The sequence below is a fragment of the Arachis ipaensis genome, chromosome B09, assembly GCF_000816755.2.
Source record: "Arachis ipaensis cultivar K30076 chromosome B09, Araip1.1, whole genome shotgun sequence".
NCBI classification, from domain to species: domain Eukaryota; kingdom Viridiplantae; phylum Streptophyta; class Magnoliopsida; order Fabales; family Fabaceae; genus Arachis; species Arachis ipaensis.
Genome location: NC_029793.2, coordinates 55,020,988 through 55,032,059, shown reverse-complemented (window position 1 = coordinate 55,032,059; position 11,072 = coordinate 55,020,988). Strand labels below are relative to the sequence as shown.

Here is an 11,072-nt window from a genome sequence, read left to right as displayed (position 1 = left end):
TTATTATTATATTATATATATTTTGCACTATCGCAGAAGCGGAGAGTAACGGCAGAGAAACAGCGGCTGTGGCCAAAATCGCCGCATATTAGATGGATAGCTGCAGAGATGACCGGCGGTCTGGATAAATGACGCAAAACGCTCTTGGATAGTGGCTGGGCAGCGAAGACCGCAGCTAAATCAGGATATATAACATCAACAATCCTCGTCTGATCCTATATTCTTGGCGCGCACCAAAGCAGAGCAGAGGCGCGAAACACACCCACCCCCTGTGCCACAATATTCCCGGTGACTACTTCCATAAACGCCGCTAGGTGAGTTTTAATTCAGTGTTTCAATTCCCCCTTTTATATCACAACCAATAATCTCTTCCCCCCAATTGTGCAGAAACCCGCGAGTTTCTTTTAGCAGCGCGCCAACCAAGAGCAAGAACAGAGCCGTGAACTTCAGCGCAGGAACCCACCCAGGTGAGGATTTCATCATAATTCAATGTGTCCAGTCCCCCCTGTCATCTTATACCCTTTAATTGAATCCCCCAATTTTGCAGAAACCCCTAAAATTTTCGAGCTATTGCCTGTCATCCACAATTCCTGAGACCATACTCTCTCAGCCATTGTGTGCAAAATCCCTGACCTTTGCTCCACCTTGCGCTTCCGTGTTGGTCGTTGAGCCGTACAGCTGCCATCAGTGCTTCTCTCACCGGGGTTGAAGTTGAGCATCTCCCCCTTCACTGGTTTGTTCATCCATATTGACCTCTTTTTCGTGTTTTCATTCTTGGTTCAGACTTTTGAACAGTAATTTGTCTATATCTTCTATGTGTTGGGGTTAATTGCTGCTGTTTAGAGTTAGGGATTTGATTCATGTGACTTGATCCACTATGAGCAAGCTCAGCTGCCTAGTCATTTATCTGTTGTTGTCATTACTTTAACTATTTGAACAATAGAGAGTTGATTATCTAGATAGATAATTCAGTATGATTAATTAGTGTATTACTCTGTGTATGATTAGCAACAATTGAGTATGATGAGTTAGCATATTACTCTGTCTATGATCAACAAGAATTGAGTATGATTAATTATCATATTACTCTATGTATGATTAATTAGCTACGTTAAAAGATTAATCTAATTAGAGTATACATACAGCTGCACATCTATGTATGATCAGCCTGAATGAATTGATCTGTTAATATTACTATGGTTGTCTACCCCTAATAACTTACTTTTTACTATGGACTTAGTATAGACCTTGCTTGTTTAATTTAATTTATCATTTATTTAATTGACCTCAATTTCTTTGCCTTCATGAAAGTTTCCTCTTTCTTTTTCATTTTTGGTTAATACAGTTTACCGTTTCATTGCAAATGAAGCCAAAATTTAAATTGAACTCAGTTATATGCTTCATTATTGTTACTATAATTATCATTGTTATAGCATCTTCCTTCCATGGCTTAAATCCTCATAATGGTATCCCAATAATCAGCTGTCAGGCCCATTATCTCTATTCTATTATGCTTGTTCCTTGCAGAAAATTAGGATTTTCAGTTAGATTTGTTGGTCAAAGTATTAACTAAATTGTTAGTGTGTTTCTCACAAATACTGAATTTCTATTTGTGGAGTTTTATAGCAAAATTTTTTAAGTCATGGAATACAAAAAAAAATACAGGGCTAATATATTCGATGGAGGGTTGGTGGATTGCCAAATAAAATTAGCAATGTTTATGTTTACCAAAGAATTACTTATTTTTGTTTTCTCAAATGTGATAATGTGATTCTTCTGTAGTTTGATTTTTTTTTTGTATTTGTAAATTCAGTACTTAGTAATAATTGGTTACTTAGTTGTGATTATTTGATTATAACGTTTAATTAATTGGTGTTAGTTTTTTTATGAACTGTGATATTACTTCTGCAGTTTGATCTCAGTTTAAGTGAGAACATTTAAATTCCTTTTGAACCTTGAGATGTGTTTTCCAAATCTACTACTACTAGGGCATTTCAACAAAGATGCATTTGATATAGTTTTACCTAGATTGGATTCTAGCAGCAACTAATTTTATTCTGTTGCATTAACAAAGTGGTTTTTTTTCAAACCTTACAATAAAAATCTATTTGGTTAACACTTATAAATCAGTACTATGATAAAACCTTTCTTTTTATTCCTGTGTTTCTTAAAATTGCCTTCGTTTTTTACCTTCAACTTGGCTGATTTTTTACTAGCATGAAAAGTGATCTAATGTTGACTTTGTTTGGTATTTATTATGCTGTCTATTTATTTTATATGTAATACTAAATGTAATCTTATAACAACTATTTCAAGGTGTTTTTTACTTATGCACACACACAGTTTTCAACATCGTGGACATGATTTTTTGGGTGGTGCTATTTTATACGAATGTTTTCTGCATGAGAAGTGTTGAACATTAGTGGTCTGTGATGTAAAAATATATTATTAAAAAGTTGGCTGATATCATTAGAAGAGGTGAAATTAAACTTTGTGAAGCTGAATTTGTTATTTTATTAATTATGTATTGGTACATAGGATTTTGCTGCATATTGGTTAAAATAGCTTAGGACAAATTTAGAGTAATGCACTTGTGTCATGTTTATACAGTGCTACTCTGTTAACTCTAAGCATATAATAACAGATGGAAAAGGGTCAAAGGGCTAAAGTGATAGTGTCCCAATTCTTATATATAACAAGCTGCTTTATCAGTGTCTTTTTTCTTCTTTTCAATTGGCGAATAGAAGATACTGTTAGTATAATATACATCTGTGTCACGACACATGTTTGAAATGCTCATCTACATGATGCATGGGCTTCACACACAACTTGTGCCTTTCTTTCCTCTCATCATTTACCATTTTTTAATTCTTGTACTATTGTTTTCAAGTTAGTCATAAAATGGGGCTTTTCTTAAATAAGTAGTTAATTAAGAACCCATCTTTAAATACTCTTTGTTAGCTAGTAAAGAAGATTCTATTATTTTTTGTTAATTAAACAAATATTATAACTTTATGCCAATAATTTAAGGTTACGATTTAGATCTTATAATAAGTTAATTTTCCGTGACCAATTTTATTCAATAATTTTCATTGCTTTATGATTAAGATCAATGATCAATCAAGTACTAGATCACATGTAGTTTCAGTTAATATATAATTTTATAGGCATAACCAAACCAATTGCTTAGCTTTTCAACAAGTAAAGAACAAAAATTCTACTCTTTCTATCTCTCGCATTAACAGTTAATACCAAGAGCATATCATAAACTAATCTATTTCCTTTTTCATGATAAATCCATTTTGACCTCCACTTTTGACTTTTAAATTCCAAACACTACTCCAGCATATAATCTTTGTATATTACATTAGTCTTGAATTTATTTTTCCACTATACATGATGCCTGTTGACAATTTGTTATGCTTATACTAATTCAAAAAATTCAGTGCTATTTTCTTTTTTCATGACTGTTTAGTTATATTTTTTTTTCATTATTTTTTAAATCTAACTTTCATTTCTATTTTCTTTTTTCAATTTTTAAGGAAGCTTTTATTTTCTTTTCACTTTTTGGACTTGGAACCAGCAAATCTTTCACCCAGTAATTTTTTAGAAAGTACAGAATTTTGCAATGAGTAAGCCTCCTCCCCAATATCTTTCGTGTGCTACATGTTATCTGGGATGCAAGTAAATTTTATTTCTGTTTCCGTTTTGAGTTATTCCGTCGCTCCCTACATGGTTTTGTTTGTAATATATTGTCGAGTTTATTACGTATGGTACTCTCCCATCTCATAATTGTGATAAATTGTTATTGGTTCTCTTGACACACACCCCATTTTTTCCCTTATTTTTATAAGTTTTATATTTTTTTACTATTTTGTTATTTATTTCTGCTATTTCATTTATTTAGACATTGATAAGAGCTGGATTACAAAGCCACGAGGGAGTGTAGAATATAGGGATGGTCTAAATAGATTCCTTGACTTTGCATTTGCCAATGCATCATCCGATGGGATGATACATTGTCCATGCCCTTTGTGTGGGTTTCGGTGTTACCAAACTAGAGAAGACGCCTACGATCATCTTTTGATGAAACCCTTTCCCCCTAACTATACCTTTTGGTTACATCACGGTGAGAGGATCGTAGACGAGAGATCCAGCGGTAGGGAAGAACTAGAACCCATTGTAAATTCAGGAGATCAAATGCGTGACATGGTCCACGACGCATTCAACTTGCCGGGACTGCAGAATGAGGATGAAGACTCGATGAATGGGCATGTCGAAGATGTTGCGGAGGGGTTGCCGTACCTATCTGACGAACCTAGCTGCGAGGCTCGTGCCTTTCACGACTTGCTGGAGGATGGCGAGCAGGAGTTGTACCCGGGATGCTCAAAATTCTCGAAACTGTCTTTCTTGGTGAGGCTGTACCATATCAAGTGCATGTGCGGAGTGAGCGACAAGGCTTTCGGTTTGATTCTAGAGCTACTGAGTGATGCCTTTGAGCATGCAGGGATTCCGAAGACGTTGCACGATGCCAAGAGGATCATAAGGAAGCTCGGTATTGAGTATAAGAAGATAGATGCATGTCCAAATGACTGCATGCTGTATCAGGGCTCCGATCAAGACCTGTCTAAATGCAAACGGTGTGGAGCATCCAGGTGGAAGCAAAAGACCCGGAAGAATTCTTTATTAAGGATCAACGCCGTTGTCAAGAAGAATGGGAAACCTCTGCCGGCGAAGATTCTCCGTTACTTTCCTCTGATTCCACGGTTACAGCGATTATTCATGTCCAGCAAGACATTCGTGGACATGTTGTGGCACAAGAGAGGAACCAACACAGACGGTTCCTTGAGGCATCCCAGGGACGGTGAGGGTTGGAAAGCATTTGACAGGAGATATACTGAATTTTCTCGCGATCCACGCAATGTTCGCTTAGCCCTGGCCAGCGATGCCTTCAATCCTTATGGAAACCTCAGTTCAAAGTACTCAATATGGCCAGTGATTCTTATTCCATACAACCTACCCCCATGGATTTGCATGAAACAAACCAACTTCATTCTCTCTATGATTATTTCTAGTCCTAAAATGCCTGGCAATGATATAGATGTCTACCTACAGCCCCTGATCGATGAGCTGAAGTAGTTGTGGTCCCGTGTTGATACATACAACGCCAGTGAGAAGAAAACATTCAAGATGCGAGCTGCACTGATGTGGACTATCAACGATTTTCCTGGCTTGGGCAATTTATCTAGCTGGAATACTTATGGCGGGAGAGCTTGCCCCACGTGCAATTTAGATGACGAGACTATGTGACTCACCTTCAGTCAGAAATAGTGTTATATGGGTCATCGTCGCTCCTTGAATCGCGATCACAGATACAGACAGGATCGGAGTAGATTCGATGGCAAGGTAGAGGATAGATCCCCACCTACCAAATTGACTGGTAAGGATGTCCTGAGACAAATGGAGGGTGTTCCCATCTCACAAGGCAAGGTGCAAGCGGTGGGCGGTAAAAGAAGGCGCGGACAGTAGACCGTGGTGCAAGATGAGTCTCCCTGGAAAAAAAGGAGTGTATTTTTTGACCTGCCGTACTGGGAGAACAACGAATTACGTCACAACCTTGACGTGAAGCACATAGAGAAGAATGTATGCGACAACATTGTTTTCACCATGTTGAACGAGAGCGGTAAGTCCAAAGACCACCTAAAAGCTCGAAAAGATCTCCAGTTGATGGGCATCCGGCAGGATATGTGGCCACTTGAAGGTGGAAAGTATCCCGCTGCAGTCTTTACCTTGCGGAATCTAGAGAAGGATGTCTTTCTTAGGATAATCAAGAATGTGGTCTTTCCAAACGGATACTCTAGTAACATCTCTCGTCGTGTTGATTTAAAACAGCGCAAGTTATTCGGCTTGAAGAGTCATGACTGTCATATTCTAATGGAACATCTACTGCCAATTGCGTCAAAACACGTGTTGCCCACCCCAGTGTCCGCCGTCTTGGCTGAGTTATCAGCCTTTTTCCGACTAATATGCAGTAAATCCATAGATCCTCAACAACTTCCTCTCCTTCAGGATCATGTGGTCCATACTTTGTGCCACATGGAGATGATATTTCTACCTTCCTTCTTCACAGTTATGGTTCATCTAACGGTGCACTTGGTCGAGGAGGTACGTCTCGGTGGCTCAGTGCATTACCGGTGGATGTACCCAATTGAGAGGTATTAATCTACTTAAGGTTACTCGACCTGTTTTATTAGGACAGCTGTCATCTAGTAATTTATGTTATGTTCTCAAAGGTACCTATGTCGTCTCAAGCAGTACGTGCGTAACAGGGCACAACCGGAAGGATCGATTGCAGAAGGCTACTTATCCGAGGAGATCCTCACATTCTGTTCGAGATACCTAGATAACGTCGAGACTAGGATCAACCGACCGACACGCGTTGACGACCGGCTGACCGATGCTCCGCCGTGCGAGATTGCCAATATGTTCCCAGATGTTGGAAAGGCGGTCAGGGCAGCTTCATTTTTTACTCTAACAGCAACCGAAAAGCATCAAGCACATCGTCATGTACTGGTCAATTGCATTGCTGTAGAGAAATTCTTGGAGTAAGTACAAAGACTGAGTTCTAAAATTATACAGTGAGCCAATTTGGTATTGGTAGTACTAAACTTGAACAAACCTTTTGTATGCACAGTGAGTACAGAGCCATGACAAAGAAAAAACTGCGAAGTAAAACAAGGTCCCAGTCTCAGGTAGATAGTGCTGTGCACAGAGGATTTTCCAATTGGTTTAGGCATCAGGTAATCTTTAATATCTCAGGATCCTAATACCATTTGATGCCCTCTTGCCTCTAATGGTTCAATGACAGGTCCCATTTGGAAGCACCAATCATTCGAATGAGTTGCAGTGGCTCGCCTGCGGTCCCCTTGCTCAGGCCAAACGCTATCAGGCTTACAATGTCAATGGATTTAAATTTAGGACCATGTCGAGGGAGGAAGGGATGAAAACACAGAATAGCGGGGTTTATGTCACTTCGGATACTAGAAGTTATGCAAGTAAACGGGATGCCAATGTTGCTGTTGGCGGGGTCTCGTATTACGGGAAATTAGTAGACATCATCGAGCTAAATTACAGCGGTCAATTCACTGTAGTCTTGTTCAAGTGTCTTTGGGCAGACACCACGTCAGGCAGAGGCATCCGGCAAGACGTTTTGGGCCACACCTGTGTCAATTTTGCCACTCCGATTCACACCGGTGATCGAGAAGACGATGAGCCGTATATATTGGCATCTGAGGTGCGTCTTGTGTTCTATGTGGCGGATGAGGTTGAGAATGGATGGAGTGTAGTAGTCCATGTGAAGCCAAGAGATTTGTTTGACATGGGCGAAGAATATGAATATTGTGAGGTCGACCTTAATCCACAGTCCTGTATAACTAGCTTGCCTGAATTTGATGTCGAAGGCCTGCGGTTGACAAGAGACGGCGATTTAGAGGAGTCCACTAGTGAAGGGTTGAAGATTGTGATGAGGCCGCTGATTCCTAAAACATTGTTCTCCATCATGCATGTATCTCATATTCATGGGAGTTCTGGATATATACTACTGTCATGATTCACCTACGATAGATATTGGATTGTATTTTAGTCATATCAATAGACAATAGGTTGATTTTATAGAGTTATTTGAGATTTTTTAAAACTTATCCTCTCATATAAAGCTCTTTTATTTAACTAGGTCTTCACAATGTTGTTATCTCTCCTTCAAGACTTCTTACAATCACATTTTTATATTGTTCTTGTACATTCTTTCTATTTTTGGTGGACTATCAGGGAAATTGGAGAGCAGAGACTTCTTTCTCATTACCAGAAGCCATTGGTTCGTAGAGAAGATGATAGATACGTCTCCATTCTCTTCGTTGGACCACGCAACCTCCTTTGCAAGGCAGTTATGGTTCAAAGAGTCCTGTATACAATCATGGTTGGATGCGTTCTCTGGACAGAGTCACGTTTATCGAGCCATTAGTCATGCACCGGGTTCAATGATGAGGGTTTGTTTGCTGCTGCCCAGTTTCATTTTTTAAACCCTTTTCTTATTCGTGGAAAGAAACCATATTAATGTGTTTATTCTAAAATTTTAGGAAATGCTTCAATGGGACCGAAAATACCGGGCTAAATTTGGGTTTGAGTTTAGAACAAGTACGGAAACGTGGTGCTCACAGGAAATACTTGACGAGGTGAAGGTAAATATTCATGTTTTACTTTTCTTTGCCTTGGCATGATGTGCGCCTGCTCAATTTGGGTTTCATGTTCTACTTACTGCTCAATGTTTTACACTTAGAAAATGAAATATCTTTTTTTCTAGCTGCAGTACTTATACATTTTGAGTTATGCTTCTTTGTGCAGTCACGCTATGAGAACACTCTTGTCGTTGAACTAGATATTGCAGCATGGGAGGAATTCAAACTCATAGCACATGGCCTTGAGCGACTATGGGATAGTAAGAAAGACTCGGATTTTGTACTGTTTATATGATTTGTTTCTGTCTAATCCACTATAAGCTTGACAAATCTAATTAAGAATTATTTAATTAACGCATACATGAATTCAGACTTATATATATATATATATATATTATCACTCTAACTAATTTCATGTACATATAAGATTTTATCGTTTTTATATCAATTCTAAAGGTGCTAGGCCTTGTTGAGTTGCATAGTCTCAATCCCAATCTGCAGCTTATTTGAAGTAGGGGTCACCCCTTGGCTTCACTAATTATAATCCAATGTTGTCTGATTAAAGAAGCAATTGATTCTAAATGTTAAGCCTTTTGATTAGTCAATTCACACACTAATTTCTCCTAATCCGGGCTTGTTTGGCTACGTTGCACCTCTCAGGAATGTCTCGAGACAATATACAAAAGGAATCTGAAGACCCGGTGGAGGTGGTTCCAGATTCGTTGGAAGGAGAGAATGTTGTCTCCTCCGATATCTCTGAGGGCAAAGATTCTGCTGGACGAAAGGCTTCGATGCTGTCCTACGACCTCAATAGAACACCCGAAGAGAATGAAGATCCTTATAGTGGAATGTCTCCCGAGAAGAAGAATGCGTGGCACTTAGCTATGTGGGCAACAAGATACTTGAATCCTTAAGGGAAAAGCTTTGGTTTAGGTGAAGAACTTCAAGGCCGGTTGCATATGATAGCCGTGACAAAACTATGCAATATTAATTAAGGAGAATATATTTTCATAACTAATTTATCATGGCACTGTCTGATATTTAATTTTTTATGTAGTTCTTGTTTTAAAGATTTTAGCCATTGGTTAATTTACTATACATGCACTGTAACAATATCATGGAGTATGGATGACTCATTGCTAATAAGTATGTTAGTGATACTTATCAGATATATACTTACTAAACTTGCTCACGACAATTGACACTTTCTTTGTTCAATAATTATATGGACAATATAAATCTAACATACTCATTGTCAGGTTTCGTATAAATATATTGAAATACCCAAACTTTATCTATTGTTGTCATTTTAGCCAATTTTTTACGTTAATACAAAGAGAAACAAAAAAAATAGGATTAGAGTGTTAAATGCACTTGGCTATTTTGGAGATTTTAAGAAGAATAAAAGTAAATATCTGAAGGAATTTAAAGTGTTGATTTTGAGTTCTTTCTTTTTAAGTTGTTACTGCTTCTATATATATTTCCCTGTTAACAATAAAATCCAGGAGTTAGCCTAAATAACATGCACTCATTTCGAAAGAAAAATTCCTCATGAACATTTCAACCAATATATATGAATCAAAATATTCTTCTAGACAAATCCACAAAGTATTGATCTAAAGAAACACAGCCATAGCCAGTAGACCAAGTTTGGGTATTTCTTTGGTGGTGTTGCCTGTTTCAATGAATTTTGATTTCTATAAAAATGGAGAAAAGAAGATATAATAGTTTTCGTAACTAAGATAGTCTAAAAATATTATGGCTGGGTATTTAAAAAATTAGAAAGGAGCAAGGTTGATTTGCCTTATTGTGGGTGGTAGAGGAGGTAAGAGAAATTGAAGTGGAGGGATTAAAAGTAGTTGCAAAAGCAAAAAGGCCAACATTATAAGCTTTTTGTTATAATCGGGTTTACCGACTCCATAGCAACATCTCTTAGAAGCTGGACCTGGCTTCAACTCTTCATAGCACAATGCAACCAAATATGCCTCCAATCTCATCCTTGGGTTCGATGGTGTTTCCTCATTTTCTATTTGTCTCATAAATAAGTTCCTATTGTATGTTGGTGCAGCCTACACTGTTGCTTCTGCGACATTAATGTCCCCCTCTGAAGGCCACCCCTTTTTTGGAACCCTACTTTCAATATCATTGAACACTAAGTTTGCAATTTCAAAGGGCGACTGCATCTACCTGAGCATCTAGCATCTTGTTGGGTATTTCTATTTTGTTATATTTTACCTAATGGGATTTCATTTGGGTTGTCTTTGTATGCAAAGAAAGGGTATGCATTGAAAGAAAATTGTGAATTTGTTTTCGATGAGAACCTATAGAATTGTTTCATGGTTTCATTTATGTCATTCTTGAAGGTGCCAGCTGAAGGAGGGCATGATTCTTGAAGAACTGCAAGGGAGCTTGGTGACGCGACTTGGATGTTCGATGAAAGGCCTAGCTGAGACTCATGCATGTTGGATGTTGATCACTGCTGGAACAAGGTGCTGAAACGTTGTTGTAATTTCATCTATGTAAACTTCGTTGCCTACTTGGACTCATGATTTTTGTGTCTGGTAGGTAGGGTTCGATGTTGTTGCTTACCCATTGAAGTGCTTATTTTGTACTCAAAATTTCACTTCACTTAGATTGCGGTCTAGAATCATATAACAGTGACAATTATGGCTTGTTCTCTATGATTTCTGCATTCTAGGGCAGTTTCAATTTCATTTCAATACAAATCAAACTTCTTTGCCCTTTTTTCCTTTGATTGATATCAAAGTTGGTGAAGCTAAAAAATTCATGAGACATGCAAAAACAACAACAAAACATGCATAGAGAGAGCAGGGGAAT

At 38.1% G+C, this 11,072-nt stretch overlaps 2 protein-coding genes across 2 annotated transcripts; both read left to right on the top strand.

The window, feature by feature from the left end:
* LOC107618868 (uric acid degradation bifunctional protein TTL) lies at positions 679–9,432 on the top strand (the record flags this gene model as incomplete). The annotated part of the gene is given in 5 exon segments (XM_016321040.2): positions 679–733; positions 7,828–8,045; positions 8,136–8,237; positions 8,401–8,494; positions 8,895–9,432. Coding segments are annotated over 4 exon segments (609 nt in total). The 3' UTR covers positions 9,149–9,432.
* LOC107618867 lies at positions 3,639–7,079 on the top strand. Its single transcript, XM_021110568.1, has 2 exons — positions 3,639–6,215; positions 6,294–7,079. The coding sequence occupies exon 1, from the start codon at positions 4,012–4,014 to the stop codon at positions 5,137–5,139; it is 1,128 nt and encodes a 375-aa protein (XP_020966227.1). The 5' UTR covers positions 3,639–4,011; the 3' UTR covers positions 5,140–6,215; positions 6,294–7,079.

What these genes read in the sequence shown, in the direction of transcription:
- LOC107618867 (XM_021110568.1), top strand. Translation starts at nt 4,012, where the DNA reads ATGATACATTGTCCATGCCCTTTGTGTGGGTTTCGGTGTTACCAAACT.